Source organism: Scomber scombrus, chromosome 23 (assembly GCF_963691925.1).
Source record: "Scomber scombrus chromosome 23, fScoSco1.1, whole genome shotgun sequence".
NCBI lineage: Eukaryota > Metazoa > Chordata > Actinopteri > Scombriformes > Scombridae > Scomber > Scomber scombrus.
In genome coordinates this window covers 5736098-5753949 of record NC_084992.1, presented here as the reverse complement: position 1 = coordinate 5753949, position 17852 = coordinate 5736098, and the positions used below count along the sequence as shown (strand labels likewise).

The 17852-nt window shown below is 39.0% G+C and overlaps 1 protein-coding gene across 1 annotated transcript in view; it reads left to right on the top strand.

Moving 5' to 3' along the window:
- The first annotated feature begins 4053 nt into the window (after positions 1–4053).
- Positions 4054–17852, top strand: part of col4a5 (collagen, type IV, alpha 5 (Alport syndrome)) — a 52979-nt gene continuing 39180 nt past the window's right edge. The window contains exon 1 of the mRNA XM_062444943.1: positions 4054–4143. Coding sequence (XP_062300927.1) covers positions 4054–4143 — 90 coding nt within the window. The remainder of the gene's footprint in view (positions 4144–17852) is intronic.

Sequence of the window (17852 nt, the reverse complement as noted above, 5' to 3'; positions counted from 1 at the left end):
TCCAACACAGGCACGACCACGGCTGAAGCAGCTTTGCACAGCCGAAATCAGACTTTGAATGGAGTTAGATAGTTTTTTTTTAAAAAAGAGCTGAAATGCTTACAGGAATTTCATTTTTGGATCCGACTGGCAGAAGGGGAACCGCAGGTCGAGACTCGACTCCCTTGTCTTCACCAGCAAGGCACTTCAAACGCGCTCATCGACGGCTCCAAAAACCCTGTCATCTACCCGGAGACACACACACAGGAGAGGAAAGAGGGGAGATAAAGTAGTCCCCACCGCCAAACACAAAAACCTACTTTACGCACACACAAACGGGACTTCACACACCATACACACACAGAGCTCTAAGCATTTAAACCTCACGAGAAGCACAGCGACTCGTTTCTTTCATTAAACAAAGAAATCAGAGCTTATCCAACTCACCAAAGTTGCAGCGGTGAAGTCGCTGCTGCGCTCTCCGGGCTGTTGCGCTTCAACTCAGCAGCGCACCACAGCAGCAATGGGGAGGAGGGGCCAACACATGTCATTCATGCCTCCATACCTTTGGCTATAGCAGCAGTTTAAACCCACGCTCATAACCTCTTTGAAACAGCTCAGTTCGGTCAAAGAGACGAGTCTGTCCCGAGCAATGTTACAATCTAGGCTTGTTTTAATCCATAAAATCCATAAAAGAAAATAAAAAAATAAAGAAATCATTGTTCCACCACACATATGAGACTATAAATACTTTATGTAGGCTATGAGATGCTCAATTATAAGTTTAGAGTAGCCTTACTTAACACTTTTCTATCTTTTTATTGACAGTATATCCTCTTATTTCAACACTATACCTCTACAATATAAGTTTTTCCATTAATTGATGTAGTTTAAAGTGACTTTATGATACTTTATGCAACATCATCACACATGTAATCAATATAAGGGTCATATAACCCCACTAAGCATTGACATTTGTAGTCAAGCTCCAGTAGTTGCATGCATATTTCTGTAGAGATTCACATTTGCAGTAAACTTCTATGAGTTTTTCTTCTAATGTCAAAAAATACACGTCCTACAAATGCATTATTAACCCAGTTGTGAGGGTGTTATCTAAACAAAATAGCTTAAAAATAATATAAAAACTAAAGCAATATCATAAACTTAAGTGATATAAAGTCTTTGCCGATTATTTGAACAGCTTTGTTTGTATCTCTGGTCTAAAAATGTTGCAGATGCCGAGTTACTCGGGTTGCAAACAGTCCTCATTTAGCTCTTGAATGTTCTATTATAGTCGACCTGAGCTGAGCCATTAACATTAATCATCACGTCATATTTATTTGTCCTCTGTTGTATATTACAGTCACGTTCCTGGATGAATTATTTCAGCTACAGATAAGAGCAGTTTTTAGCTGCGGAGTGACACAGGGATCTTTCCAGGGACCTTTTTAGTTTTTCACTTTTGTCGGTGTGTTATCTGTTTTCACTGCTGCACTCCAATCCTAAACCTAACTTTAATCCTATAACCTATCAGAAAAAGTTAAAATGTTAGACATCTTCAACATTTCCTCCAAGAAAACCAATGATGACTTGTCAAATATTGAATTCAGGGTCATTTTTGCAGCGTAAAAACAATATAAAACCTCCTGAAAATGTCAGAAAGTTACACTATTTTTGATTCTAGCAGTCAGTATAGTGTAAAAACTTCATAAAAAGAGTTGCATGCTCTTGTTTCTGCCAATTATGGAGTTACACATGGAGTTACAAATTGGCTACTGAGTGCAATGTTCTACTGCAGTTTAGTTTATTTGACATAAATACACACAAAAATGACACAGCAAAGCCCAAAACTTACATCCACTGTGGTCCTTGATGCAAACATTGTAAAGATGCAGGATTCCAGGCAAATTACCAAAAGTCTACCATCCAAAAAACGAAGCTTTCCATAACTAGACCTTCTTTTATAATATGTGGTGGTTGTAAGTAACGTTTTCCAATTTTCTGGCATTGCAGAACATAAAAGAACTGATATTGATGTTGTTGTCAAACAGGTGGACAGTGGTGAAAAGTAACTCAGTACATTTACTCAAGTGCTTTTCTTAAGTACAATTTTGAGGTATTTGGACTTTACTTGAGTATTTCCATTTGATGCTACTTTATACTTCCACTCCACTACATTTCAGCTTTAGTTACTTTTCAGATGAAGATTTGACACAATGGAAAATATAACAAACTTTTGAAATACAACACATTGTTAAAGATGAAACCAGATGTCTATGTGTTGTTAACAGCTTCACCAAATACTGATTTTTCCCTCTAAACTTCTCACATGGTTTCATTTCAATAAATGTTCAAATGATCCAATATTTCACCAAAAATCAAAGATTAGAGAAAAAGTCCAAAAAGCTGAAAACACATTTGTGTATCAGAACTTTATTTTGTCTTCTTTCTCTTTCCCATTAATCATCTCATCATCCCTCACATTTATCAGTCAGAGGGACAAAAACACAACTTTGACTTTAATATAATTACATTTTGTTGGTAATAGTTATGAACTTTTACTTCAGAATGACTTTTCATGCAGGACTCTTTACATTGCTGCATTAAGTCAAGGATCTGAAAACGTCTTCCCTAACCCTAACCCTAACCCTAACCCTAACCCTAAGCTGCTCCAACCCTGCGAACAGAGCCACGACAATTAGTTGATTCATCGATAGACGATCGATAGAAAATGAATCACCAAATATTATGACAAGCATTTTGTTAGTTTTGAGTCATTTTTTAAGAAAAGACTTAAAAAATCTCTTCTTTGATGTGAATCTCTTCTGGTTTCTTAAGTCTTGTAAGACAGCTGAGGTTGCTCTGGGAAACACTGTTAGACATTATTTCACCATTTTCTGACATTTTAATGATAACGCAATAAAACAATTATGGAAATAATTTTTAGTTGCCGCCCTACCTGCAAGTTTGGTTAACTTAATGCAACAGTCTTGCCTTGATTACAACACTTTCTTTTGCAACTGACTATGAATACAGCAATGAAAGAAAATGAGCCAGCTTAACAAAAGAAGTAAAACTAATCAATTTGAATCTTTTGAAACAGATAAATGATCATAAACTGGTTACTTTAGACCACAGTCTGCATTTCAGATGATTCAGCACTCTCAGGATTTATTGTCACAGACATGAAATTTATTACAATGACATTTATAGTTTGTGTTACAGCTAATTTTTATGTTATCATCCATAAATACTTCGCTTATAGTCATAGTAACTTTCTCCTCTGGGTTATGAACATGACTTTTCATCTAATAACCTGTGAACTGAGAAAACAGGATGATACAACTTCTTCTTTCTTTAAAAAAAAAAAAAAAAAAGGGTCATTATTTCCATTTTGCCAGCAGCATCCTTCTGTCAATAGTCAAAAGTAAGAATTTGACCTTTAATAATGAGACAGGAATGCAACGTGTTCGGGCATAGGCTATAGAAATTGCCAAATAAAGATTTAATGTCAAACCTATTTTGTGCAGCCTCAGGCATTGGTTAGGATTGGTTCAGCACGCATATCCCTCCGCCTGTGAGAGGTCTTAACACTATTGATTTATTTCCCATTGGAAAATAATCTAAAACAACAGAAAATAGTCGTGAACTGGATTGAAACGACGCATTAAAAGTGTGTTACAGGTAAAAAAAAATTGGGTGCAAATCATCCAGAAGTTTTATTTTGCATTAAATCTCCTCCTTGGTGTAGGTGGACGGGGCTGGTATTAGTGCGCTCTGGGTGTAGGGAAGTAGATCCGGCTGGGCAGGTTTGCAAGTCGAGGAGAGAAAAAGTTAGAGAGGGGGACTGCAGAGGCGCACGGTGCCAGAGTTAGGACCACTGGGATCCTCTGCAAGCGCAACAACAGCCGCCACGCCAAGAAGAAGCAGAAGAAGAAAGTGTTTTTCTTATTAATTCTATTTCACTGAGGGGCACATGTGCAGGGGGGCAAGCAAGGCTATGACATCCGAGTAGAGAACCGTAGAGTTTGTCAGTGTTAACGCAGGCGGATCCTTGATTTATTCCCCCGCAAGATGAATAAAGACTTGAACAGCCTGCGACAGCTCTCCGTGGCGCTGCTCTTCTTCGCCCTGTGCGTCGGGGTGCAGCGATCCAACTCAGCGGTAAGTGCTTTTCCAGTCTCCCCCTCTCTCTCTCTCTTTCCTTTATCCTTTTTCTTAATTTGTGCATAGATTTTTTTTTAAAACTCTACTAACAGCTTTCACCCCATGCAAGATACCCCCCTATACGACAGAGCCCGAGAGACCTGCCGACAGCCGGCGCCGGACACCACCGGCTCTCCCAACCAAAGCTCCACTAAAGTTTATAAATAGAGAGGCTGCTTTATAACAAGTGCTTCTTGCTCTAATAATAATCCCGTCGCCGTTTCCGTTTTGTTACAGTGAAGATAATAACCCCCACGCATGTAATTAAGACAATCATACACCTTTTTTTATGGCTTTTTTTTTTTTTTTTTTTTTTTTAAACGACGGAGCACCTTCACGAGCTTGTGTGCAGTTTCATGGAAGATCGGACCGAGTTTCTTTCCCTTTCCCTCTCCTTGTGCATCACACTTCTTCTTCTTCTCCTTCTTCCATGCAACCTAATTCAACCTGTATCAACACGCCAAAAACCCCGGCGCACTTTTCACCTCGCTTGCATCTATTTTTCTTCCTTGTTATCATATTTTGAAGATTCAGACGAAATCTGTGAGTGTGTATGTGTGTGTTTATGTGTGTGTGGAGGAGCGCTGGCGGGTGCAGTGCGCCGTCACGAGCCCGCTCTCTTCTTCATTAAAATATTAAAACTTAACTGTCAGCGATTACACAGCACTGCCTGCAACCTGTTACTACTACTATCTAAAAAGACATGAGTGTCATAGTTTGGTAACATCCTAATGAAGGAGTTTCTAGAGAGAGAGAGAGAGGAGAGAGGAGAGGAAATGTGGATTTATTAGTATTTTTTTTTGCAGCCTGTAATCCAGGTGTGCTTCTTCTGCAGGTGTGATGCATGTTGACAGCACCTTGTTACTGTGTCATACTACAAGTATATTCTAGTTATGAAGCTTCAAAGCAATAAAAATCCCATTTTTTATTGCTTCACATACTTTCTAACATGATTTTCTGTGCAGCCAGCATCACTTTGGAGTCTCTTCTAGCACTTTCTGTGTCGTTAAAGGGAAATTCGCCTTGCACTTGACGTATATTTAGGAGCAAAGGAGGGGTGTGTGTTTGTGTGTTTGTGTTTGCGCATACTTTACCTTTTCCTCTTCAACTCTCATGCAGCTTTCTAACTTTTATTGTGCATGTTTCACTATGTTTTATGCAGCAACTAATCATCAAACTCCACTATTGTAAAGCCACCAAAATCTGTGGAGGCATCTCAGCCTGACTTCTCATGTAATATTCCAATAGGTTCTCTATATGATGAATATTCAACACCTCATTAATAATTCATGAGGGTGGGCTACTTGATCCCCGCCCACACACAAGGCGTGCCCAATCAGGTCTGCACCCCTTGTTGTAATATCAGTTTTATAATAACAGCACAAGTCTGCCTTCTTTTTTTTTTTTTTTTTTACATTTCTAGCAATACTTTGCTGTTGCATTTATAGTTACCATGGCAACACTGCATCACCTCACAGAGCATGAATGCAGCCTCTAAAAGGCAATTAAAGTGTTATAGATTCACTTTTAATGAGCTCTAAGTTGAGGTTTATGTCAGTATGTGAGAGGGAAGTATGTCCATTCAAGGTTTGTTAAGGCTAATTAATCATTGTTAGTGATTTGGCTTTTTTCAGCTGGGCGGATTTTGTTATCGAAAGGTCATTTTCACACTTGACACATCCAACATATCACTCTTAAAGACTGTAGATGCTCTCTTAGTTGTCTTTTTAACTTGGATATAAACGTTAAAGTGAAGCCCTCTCACTCTCAGTCTCTGATTGCTGTAGATGGGGAATAAGATTAAATTCTCCTCCTTCAAAAGTGATTGAAATAGAAGTTAAACTAAAGCGATAAAGGGTGCGATGCATGGTGGAAAGTTGCAGGTGTGACTTGTCAAGCGGACAAACTGACTGACTGTTTGTTGTTGCTGTGGAGATATAAAGCTACAGGTGAGGGGTGGAGGGGTTTCCTTGGAATGTGGATGGCTCCACCCTCCATCTTTTTTCTTTTTTTTGGGGGGGGGGGGTGGGGTGGGGGGTTAGATGACGAAGAGTAGGAGGAGGAGAAAGAGGAGGAGGAGGGTGAGAGGGAAAGGGGCTGCAGAGAGAGGGAGAGTAATGATTGATAGAGCGAAAAGAGCAAAAAAGTAACTTTAAGTTAATATGAGACCAGAAATAAATAAAAATGGCATGTGAGAGTTCATTCTTGACTTTGAGAGCTGCAGTTTGACTCAAGGTCCACTTACTTAGCTTTCAGTCGCATCTCACAGGCTTCGAAACTGAGTTGAGTTTGCCTCAACTCAGTTTCGAGCTTAAAAAAGCTAGTAAGTAGACCTTGAGTCGAGATCTTTTTGTCAAATAATAAAAATGATGCTGATGGAAAGGGAAAGTCATTCCTCTCACATGTTCTTTCTCTCTCTCTGTCACACACACACACACTTAAAATGCCTTTCCCTCCTTCCCAGTACTCCCCGTTAAGTCTGATCTGTCCCAGTGTGCTCACTGTGGCCCCTTAGTGGAGACTGTGTGCACAATTATCCAAATCTTGTGAGATTCAGCTTGCTGCTTTTCATCACTGAAAAACATGCATCTTCAAACATTAAATATAACATAATTCATTGATATTAAAACTATTTATATGTTATTATTGACTATATATCAAAAAAAAAGTAAAATGTTCCTTATTTTTTGGCTTCTAAAATACCTCAAAGTCTCACTGGATTACCTCAAAGATTAATTTTCACTACGTTTGTTTTTATAGTTCATATAAAGTTGACATTTTGGAGTTTTTTTTATAGGTGAATGCTGAAAATGCAAACAGCTGAATCACACAAACAAACATGTGCAAAGTTTTCAGTTTTTAATCATTAACTTATTATAAATGGAGCATCTCATACATCACTGTTTCATTGCTATTTGGCTGTGTGTGTGTGTGTGTGTGTGTGTGTGTGTGTGTGTGTGTGTGTGTGTGTGTGTGTGTGTGTGTGTGTGTGTGTGTGTGTGTGTGTGTGTGTGTGCAGTGTTAATCCTTGCACAGATATGAATCTCTCTTCAGCCAGGTGAGGGAGTTCAGCTGTAATGTATACCTGCGGGTTTTTCTTTGAACCCGTCATGCATGCACGCAAACCACAAACACACACTTAATTTGAGCCATGGTTTCCTGCCCACATAGATGCACACACACACACACACACACACACACACACAAATGAACGAACAATGACACACTCTCCTCATGGCATCCCTAACCTTTCAAGTGACCCACATCCCAGGTGGAGTTTGCGAGTGGGGGAATCTGTCTGCTGTGATTCAGGTAGCCATAACATCCTCGTGTTGTGGCGATAAGTCTGTGTCGTTAGTTAACGCGATAGAGTCAGTCAACGAGTGAAAGGAGGTCAAATCTTTCAACATATTTTCTTCGTGTTTGTTCTGTTTGTTTTCATGCTATTCTTGTGCTGTCTGCCTCTGAAGACTTTTCTTCTCGTACCTTAATCCTTCTCCTCTCCTTTTTTTCTCTCTTTCTTTCTCTCTCTCTGTCATCCCCGAGTAAAAGAAACGCAGGAGATTAATGTTTAGTCTATCCGAGGAATCCCAAATCTTACAAGTGCAAGTGCGTAACGCTAATCCAACCAATCCTCTCAATATTTATGAAAACTTTAACAAAACAATCTTTCAAATCCTTCGACATGTCTGCAAAAACAACCAAAAAAAGGTTAAAAGGTGGAAAAATTTAACAGTCACTGCAGTTTTATGAGTCAAAGACAACAATAAGTGACAAAGTTTGCTTCTCCAGAACTTATCTTCTCAGGCAATGCGGTATATACTCCTCTCAAACAGGAACTATCCCCATTATAATACCCAAAAACCAGATATTTGATTTATTCATCTCAATAGCAGCTCTATGCTGAATGGCAGGAAGTGTGACAGTTACCTTACAGGGACAATTTGGGGCAAAAAGTGTAAAGTTCTCGTTAAACAACACCATTTTAATAGCTAACTTGCAGCAATTTTCATCACAGCAATGCATCTTTTGATATTATAAAGTAATAATCACAAAAAAACCCTCTTTATCTCCCCCTCTCGCTGTCTCAAACTTAACATACTGACATTTTTCGTAGCATACCTCTATCCTCCTCACCTTTTATGTCACTCCCCCTCCCGATCTGTGTTCTCTTTCTCCCCCCTATCTCTCATTTTCTCTCCCTCCTTCCTCTGCCTTTGTGTCTGTCCTCGGAGGCAAATTCCATCTTTATCTCACCTGCTTGGAGGAGAAGGGCTCCTTAAAAACATGCAGGAAACAGCTCCGGAGAGCCACACATGTTATGTTATAGTTATACTTCCACACATATAACATTGCTTAGTGTGTACATGTGTGTCTCTTAATGTGTGTGTGTGTGTGTGTGTTTCCTGGTATAAGTTGCACCATAGTGTCAATGAGTTGGAGATGCTATCAGGATTAACAGGTGGACAAAAGTCAATGAGAGCTAACGCCAAATGTTTAGACAGCTAATTACCCCCAATCCAGTACATACACCATCCTCCCTCCTTCTCCTCATTTACTTTCTCACTCACTCTCTTTATTTACAGCTGGAAGAAGCAGTAATGCAGAAGAAGAGAGAGTAGAGACAGTATAGTGAAGTAGTGGAGTAGTAGTGTCAGGAAGTGGAGTAGAAGCACTCATTTGTCCATTTCACTCCATGAATATTTATCAATTTTGGGTTAAATATCTTGCTTAAGGTCTACTTTGACACATGGTCCACCTTCTATCTGAACTACAGGTACCCACATAGTGGCAGTAATACTTATAGAAACAGTCATGATAGTATAAATACCAGTAGCTGTCTGGTAGCACTAGAGTGAGTAGCAGCTTTTGCATAGGTTGCAAGCTTAAGTAGGTACTGCAATAGTACTAGTAGTAGTAGTAGAAGTACTTTCAGAGGCTGTAGTACCTGTAGACGTAGAAGTAGGTCAGCAACCACGGTGGTTTTAGTAGCAGCAATAGTAGTAAGAGTAACAGCAGTAGCAAGAGTTGCAGTACTAATGGTAAATGTAGAAGAACTAGCAGTGATTACAGTAGTAGTAGGAGTTTAGTAGCAGTAATCTCAGTTATAGCAGTGTTGTAGTGCTAGCAGTGCTATTAGTATAGTTCCAGTACCCTCTGTAGTAGCATTAGCTGTAATAGCGGTAGTTTAAGTTGTAGGCACTACTAGGAGTACTAATACTGGGGTACTAGGACAAAAAGTAAGCAATAGTAGTGGTAGTGATACCAGCAGTAAGAGTTGCAGTAGTAGTACTAGTAGAAGTAAGGTTAACAATGGCTAATGGCTACAGTAGTGGTATTTCTCAGTACCAGTTGTAGCATTAGTAGCAATAGTATCAGTATTTAGTAGAAGCAGCAACAGTATAGTACTAGCAGTATAGCTTTGGTGCCATCTGTAATAGCACTAGCATAGTTTCAATTGTAAGTAGATGGCTATAGGAGCAACAACGATGGTGCAATAGCGATAGTAGTAGTGATAGTAGAAGTTGTAGTTGTAGTACAGTGAGAAGGAGGAGTTGGTAGAGCAGCAATAGTTGCAGAAATAGTTTTTTTGTAGTAGCTAATGGCTTCAGTAGTGATTGTAGTAGCTTTAATAGAAGCAGTAGTAGTGGGAAGAGGAGGAAGAGTCGTATCAATACACCTTTTACTCTGCTATATAACTCAATCCTCTTCCTCTTGACATTTTCCTCTGCTAGTGCTAATCTCATTTAATTTCCTTCTTCCACTCTTCTCTTTGCACAGGGTATCTTTTTCTGTCACTTAACCTCAAACCCCCTCGTCGCTCCCTCCTCCCACCGTCCTCCATTCAGTGTTAACAGCAGGGTAAACATAGTGTGTTTGTTAGAGACTTCTTTATTTACTCCATCCCTCGCTGTTTGGTTTAAGGCTTTAAAAGGTCAACCATATCTCTTTACGTCTGTCTACTCCTTCTATCTATCTATCTCATCATATTTTCTCACTCTGCCTTTTCTATGATCATTAACTGGACCACCATGCAGTCTACACCTATTTTTACTTTGCTACGACCTGCTAAACAGCCTGTAGTTATGTTATTTGTGGCCCACCACATGACAAAAGCAGTGAGCTTTAGCCAGTCTGTGCACTTCATGAGGGAGATTTAAGTTTCTTGAAATCTCTTACAAAAGTCAGAAATCCCTGATCTGGTTGAACTGCTGCCCCTTAAAGGTTTGTACGACCTTCCTTTGAAGACCAGTGAGACTATCCAGATTAAATGTGGATTTGTGCTGAGTTAGGTTAAAGATTAAGGTCAGTAAGACTTTACTGGAATCTTTGACTTTTGATGATATGTAACACAAAAACACCCTTCAGATCACATTTTTCTTCTTTGTTTCCCATCATTTCTTTCTTTTTAAGTTGTTTTTCATGCTTTTAGCGATAGTGGAGAGGTGTTAGGAAACGTGGGAATGTGAGGTGCAACAAGGGTCTTAGGCCACACTCGAAATGAGGCATTATGGTTCCTAAACACTTTAAAAGGAGGCAAATATCAGAGCAAGAAATCTGAAGACTTCAGTTGGGCTACAACTTGCTGTTTTTCATTATAAATCTATCGAATACATTTATTTTGGATTAAATAATAGTAAATAATGAAACATGTCCATCACATTTCCCAGAGTTCAAGGGGACACCTTAAACATTTTAATTTTGTTGGACCAACTGTTCAAACCACAAAGATATTTAATTTACACTGATATAAAACAGAGAAATGCATCAAAATGTAAGTCGACTAAACCAGCAGAACTTTGGCATTTTAGCTTAAAAAATGACATTAATTTTGTATCTTGACTAATCTAGATCAGATATTGGCTTGTCGATTGACTGATTGATTTGATGTTACCAAATATGGAGTGTGATTTCTTTTCAGTAGAGCTTTAACGATTAGTCGATCGTCAAAGAATCTATCTGCAGCTATTTTAACAGCAGAGGAATCGTTTTAGTCATTTTTAATGCAAAAATACGAAATGTCTGCTGGTTGCAGCTTCTCAAATGTGAGGAATGAGGATTTGATGCTTTTTTTTGTCCTGCATGATGGTAAATTGGATTTCTTTTGATAATAATGGACATTTTTCACAACTTTCTAACATTATATAAGCAATAATTAAGAAAATCATCGGCAGATTAATTGATAATTGAAATAATTTGCTGGTTACTTTCGGTCAATGGAAAAGAAGAGTCAGACCTCACTGTTTATCTGTTGCACGCTGTCTGAAGTTTCGGCATGTCAACGCCACATCTGAAGCATAAAAGCATAATTAAATGATTAAAAGCTTTTATTAACTGGGAAGCTCGTTTTCCACAATGGAAAATGTTGTGCAGCACTTTGTCAAATATGCTCAGCTGAAGCAACACCTGCAGCCATAAGGGTCTTTGTATCTCAGTCTGTATCTGTTTCGTCTTGTCCGAGAGTTTTTTTTTTTTTCTTTACATGGAAACACTGCAGAGGTATGAAACTCTTTCCATGTCCATGCCTGTTGATAGGGGAGAGCGGGGTCATTTGTCACCAGTGTTGGGATTGTACTGAACTGTCATTCCTCTACTTTTTTGCAGTAACCAGTAAGATAATTAATTACTTTTTCCAATTAACCTTACTGAAATTTAAAAGGGTTCATTACTCTTAACTTTTGTCTTATATGAAAAAGAGTGGACAATGCAGACACACACACTTACCTTGTCTCAGAGTCCACGTCATCGTAGACAACTCATGTTAAACATAAGCCTCGTCTCTGGAGTTAAAACGTTATATATTGTAAAAACTGTTACTGAACTCATGCTCCGATTTCAAACTTTCGATTTCCTGGTTTGAGTTGAGATTCTGCGGTAAAACACGGAGCGGACACTTAAGTTGTCTTTCTTATATGTTTGTGAAACTGGAATGAACTGAACAGATTTGGGGTTGTGGGGTAAAACTAAACGGACTCTTTACCAAGTGGATCGAACTCTGAGATTTTACCTTTTTTTGCATTAAAAGTTACACAAAATTTACTTTCCCTAATAATTTATTTATTTTTATAAGCAGTAATTGGTACAATGATTCAATTACTTATTGAGAGAAGTAACTAGAAACTGTAACTAATTCCTAATTTTCAGTAACTTACCCAACACTGGTTGTCACACTCATTAAATAACGCTCCCTAGAGGGCGCTGTTAAAAAAATGTTGGTACTAAAATGTTCAGAATTGGGGTCAGAGGTTACCTACAAGATCATTTCAGGAGTAAGATGCTAAATATTGAGCTGAAAGGACTTTTAGTGGGGGGTTTTTACATGTCAAAATGTAAATATAGTCTTTTACACAATGAATTTATATTAAAACGATTATTCCAATTAAAATTATGAGTAGGTTTATCTTATAAATGTATAGCTAAGAAGAAAAATACAATCTAAACTACTACTACAGGTAAGACTGGACTGACCTTACATGAATACTTTTTAAAAATCCCGGTTTTGGATGTTTGTCGAAGACTCTTCGGGGTTGGTTGTTAAGTTATTATTAAGATTGCCTCCATTTTTTATTTAATTAGTCCCCATTAAAATAACACAGGGACAACCAACTGAATAATGTGTGACTACCAACCCCACGTTGAAGATGGATTAGGCCTCCATTACACATTAACACATCTATTAAGGATGCTGTCTTTGATTGATTCAAATGAAAACTAAAAACTGTGACTAACAACCCTGTTCTCCCCTATATCGGCCAGTGGAAAGAAGTTTTCATATTGAGTCGTCAACCTTGTGTTCATCTCGTGATAATGACTCAGAACAGCAATTTCTGCCATTTTATAATGTGTTTTAGTGGGTTTATTTTAGTGTTTTTGGCCATCTATTATGTTGTGTTCATGTGCTGATGAGAAAATCAGACATCCGCGACTTCATCAAAGCCCACCAGCCTCTGTAGATTCATGTGGTGTTTGTAAGAAAATCCAAACCATCATGGAGGTGGCAGGAAAACTGTTCATGCTGATTGAAGTTTACTTTTCTTTAGACTTTTACACCAACCTGTGCTGCATATAGTTTTAAATTTAAAAGAGGTTAAACTTATGGTGTGTTTGTGTGGTTGCAGTCCAGCGGGCTACCTGACAAGTCCACCTACACAGCACAGTCACAAGACATGCTGTCCTCCTTCCCTCCCTCCCTTTCTTTCTTTTCCTCTTCTGTTTTCCTGACCTCCTTTTTGAGAAAGAACATCATCCTTTCCTTTCTTTCTTTTTTTTTTTTAAACTTTCCATTTTTCTTGGGAATTTACAGCCCAAGAGAAACCACAGAGTGTTTCTTCAGGACAAAGTGAAATGAGATGGACGAGAAAACAATGAATAAAGCTCAACAGAAGAAGAGTAAAGAAAAACAATGAATCAAAAGAATTAATAAGGAAAAGATTGAGGACTATAAGTTTGAAATACATTACATGCATCTATTCTACGCAGGCGCTTTTGTTTTGCATTCTTTCTTTCCGAAGAACAGACGAGAGGAGGAGAGGAGGTTTTTAATCTGTCTGAGATCAGTTTCTGACCTTGATCTACAGATGTCTCCCTCTTCACCTCCTTTCTCGTCTCATACAGTCTTCATTGTAGTTTAACCAACTGAATGTAGATTATTCATGTCTGCGTTTTACAGCGTCTCCAACAGGAGTGCAAAGTAAACTTATTAACTAATATTTATGGATGCCATCTGACCTGAGCTGATACACCTCGTCTGCACATCACTCAACGCCGATTTATTACTATCTTGTCTCCCACTGATGCATCTTTACTCTCCTCTAACGCAGTGTTGTGTCTCTCCTTTCTTTATCTCTCCTCTTATTCTTGACTGTAAATTTGGAAACTGAATGAAAAGCACAAACCGAACTGGCCTTGTGTCTGCTAGTCAGCTAGTTTCTCTTCACTTCTTCTTCGTATGAAAAGACTTTTCTTACCAAATATCCAGATTTGGAAAACGTATTCTAAGTTTACGCGTTTTAAGAAAGGTGTGTTTGATATTTTCTCGTAATGAATAGATCCTGAATTATTTGTTTTTTACAAGCAACGTATCTTTTAATTATATATATCGGTAATCGGTAATCGGTAAGAACATAAAGTACAAGTTCAGTATCATGTCATCAAAGCTTGTAATGCAGCTAAATACTGTGTGGGAGAAAGGATGTGATTCTTATTTTAGTACACATCCTGGGCATGTTGTACCTTCGCCCATGTTTTAACAACATATTTCAAGCAATTTCCCCCGCAGTCTGATTTCAAAAGTTCAAATTCATGGCGAGCACATAGAAACTTTCCACTTTCAGCAGATGAATGTGATAAAAAAAAAAGCTTAAACATCCGACTGAAGGAACATTTTTGACTGAAGGTGGACTTAATATTCTTCAGCTGCTTTACAAATTGCACATTTTCCTCCTTGAAGATTGTTCCCATTCTTCATCTTCTACCTTCCTTTCTTCTCTGGTCTCGGTCTTTGGACTCCCCTTTATCTGTCCATCCATCTCCGCCAACAACCTCACGTTAAGCGGAGAGAGACAGATGGCGAGAAACGATAATAAACCAAACACACACACAAAAACTCACACAACAGACACAACAGCTCAGCGTGCTTAACGTTTATTCTTCTACCTTCCTATAGACGAACGAATGAAGTCATCAGAGCTACTTCAGAAAGACAGAAAGGTGTTTTGACTTCCTCGCTTCATGTAACCCAACACACACACACACATACACACACACTTCCCTTCCCTTGAGTCTTGCGGTGGCTGTAAAGACTTCAGGTAACGTGGGAGAGCATCTGGTTCTCTCTTCCTCTCTGTTTTCCTCAACTTGTTCTCTCGCTCTCTCGTCCAATCTGGTTACCTGTTTCTTCTATCACTCGGCTGAAGAGGAAACAGTTCTTCCCTAGCAGCCACATGGGAGAAGAAGTGGGCAACTTTATGAGAGTGTGTGTGTGTGTGTCCGACTATTACTTCTTAACACACTTAGCAGTATAAAGTTACCACATTACTCTTTATATACTTGGCTAAGCGGCCATTTCAAAGAACAGAACAAGCTAGACGAAAATATTGGACCCACTCGTCTGTTTCCTCCCTCATTTTTTACCTAAAATGATCTACTGTATGTTTACATTAGGCAAGGGCCTCTTGTGGCCGGGCGAGTTATAACTTGTGTCTCTCAGTAGCAAAAGTGGACATAGCATAATGTTGTTATAGCACCACCTTCTCTTAAAGACTCAAAGATACTCAACGTTGTTCTTCGTCGATTCTTAATCAAGACACATATGATGTTATAAAGTAGATAAAGTGAACATTTTGGCATTCTTTCATTCATTTGGAGTTGTATATGTGCATTGTTCGCTCTCCTTTTAGCTCTCTTTTGGTCTCCACCAGCTCCTGAGGGGAATATCTGTCACTTTAGCCGTTAAATGCTCCTCTATGTTCACCTGCTGATCGCCAACAGTGTCTGTATGCCATTTATTGCCGAGCATGTGGTGTACAGTAATGTTTTTTCAGAGCTTATTCACTCATGAGGGCAAGTTAGCTCGAACCAAAGCGGTAAAGCTCTGGGCAGTTAGACCAAAACAATGATTTGAAAGCTCAGAGCTGAGAACGGCAGAAGTGTGCGATAATTTGGGAGTTCATCGCTTACAGGTGAAAATTTGTACATTACTCGTAGTGTTTGGATCCGTTGTTAATATAAAAATAGTAATCAGTGCAGCTTTACAAGCAGTGGTAAAAGGTCACAATACGAGGACTTTAGTTTGTCTGAATCACCTTTTTCTAAAAAATCTTTATCCCAAGTTTTAGCCACTGTTTCTTTCTTCGTATCCTTCTTTCTTTCCCTTCTCCCAACTTCTCTCCACATCAGACCAAAGTTGGGTCAAATCCTAATAACTTGTGCTGTACATACAGTAGGCACAAATACTGTTTGTACTTTACACTTCAGTTTGTGTGTGTGTGTGTGTGTGTGTCGCTCAGGTGGAGCCTGCTCTTAGTTAATCCCAGGTCAGTGTGCCGGCTGGTATGCAACTAAGCCTTTAGCATGCAGTCAGAGGATAATGTTCAGCAGCACCGAGCAACGTGCATATGTGTGTGTGTGTGTGTGTGTGTGTGTGTGTGTGTGTGCGTGTGTGTGTGTGTGCACGTCGTTCTACCTTTGAGAGAACCAATTTAGAGTTGAACAGGACATTTTTTGTGTTGTGAGGACATTTTGGCCGGTCTTCACAACTTCAAAGGCCAATTTGAGTTTAAGGGTAATTGTTGGGTTTAGACATTTAGTTGTGATGGGGAATGCATAATATCAATGAGTGTCCTCACGAGGATATAAAGTCGAACCTGTGTGTGTGTGTGTGTGTGTGTGTGTGTGTGTGTGTGTGTGTGTGTGTGTGTGTGTGTGTGTGTGTGTGTGTGTGTGTGTGTGTGTGTGTGTGTGTGTGTGTGTGTGTGTGTGTGTGTGTGTAGTCCCTGCTGGAACGTTGTTAACATTGCTGAGTGACACAGAAGGAGGCAGAAGACTAAGTCACCCAAATTATGGCTTGTTTATGCATTTATTTAGTTATCTGGTTCACCTCTTGTCACCGTTTACTTTTAATAACTTATTTAGGGATGATGGTAGAGACAGTACTGTGTTATTAATTCATTTCTGAAGTTGCAGATGTCGTTTTCCCTTTTAAAAAAAAAACTTTGTGGCCTTCTTTGTACAAATAGCTGACAAATGAAAGTGAAAGCCACCATAGCAGCCAAGATCCTCCAAAACTCTGGGACTCTACTGGAGGGATGAACACCATTCCTCCAAAAGATGTTCCCTCATTTGGTGTATTGATGATAATGAAGGTGGTGTTGGTGACTAACTCTCAAAATCTTCCATACTGTAGGTGTCCAGTTGGGTTGAGATCTGGTGACTGTGAGGTATATGTCACATCATTTTTATGCACAGTGCAGTGTGTGTGTTTTCTTTAGTTTTTCCATCTTGATTGTCAATGTATTGCGTAACTCAGAATGAAATTTAAAATGTGAAGATACAGACATACCTTAGCTTCCTTTTATATGCGTGTATGTCTGTGTGTGTGTGTGTGTGTGTGTGTGTGTGTGTGTGTGTGTGTGTGTGTGTGTGTGCATGTATATTGTGTGTGTGTGTGTGTGTCTGTGTGTGCGTTGTGCGTGTCAACACTGAATGCATGGCATTCCTCGCCTCCTCTGGACAAACAGACCCCCGCCGGGTCAGAACAACGGGAAATATCAGACATCTGTCACAGCACTGAAAGAGCGAAGAAGGAGAAGATGAAGAAGGAGAAGAGAGTGGGGGGTGGAAAAGGAGAGGGAAAAGAGAGAGAACTTAGAGACAAGGGGTGAAAATCAGGAAGAGAGATGATGAGAGAGAGAGAGAGAGAGAGAGGAGGGAGGACGTACAGTAAAAAGTGCCCAAAGGAACATAATCGTGTGTTTTTTAATCGAGAACATATTAAAGGCAAACAAAAACTAAGAAAATTACCAGTTTCTTTAAGATTTTTTTTTAGGTTTGTCATGTATTACACAAAAAAAGGAAGATTAAATGTTCCTTAATGGGTTGAGAAAAAACTAATGCAAGTTGACATTTTGGAGACGTGTATTTTTTTATTCGACAGTAAATAAAATGTA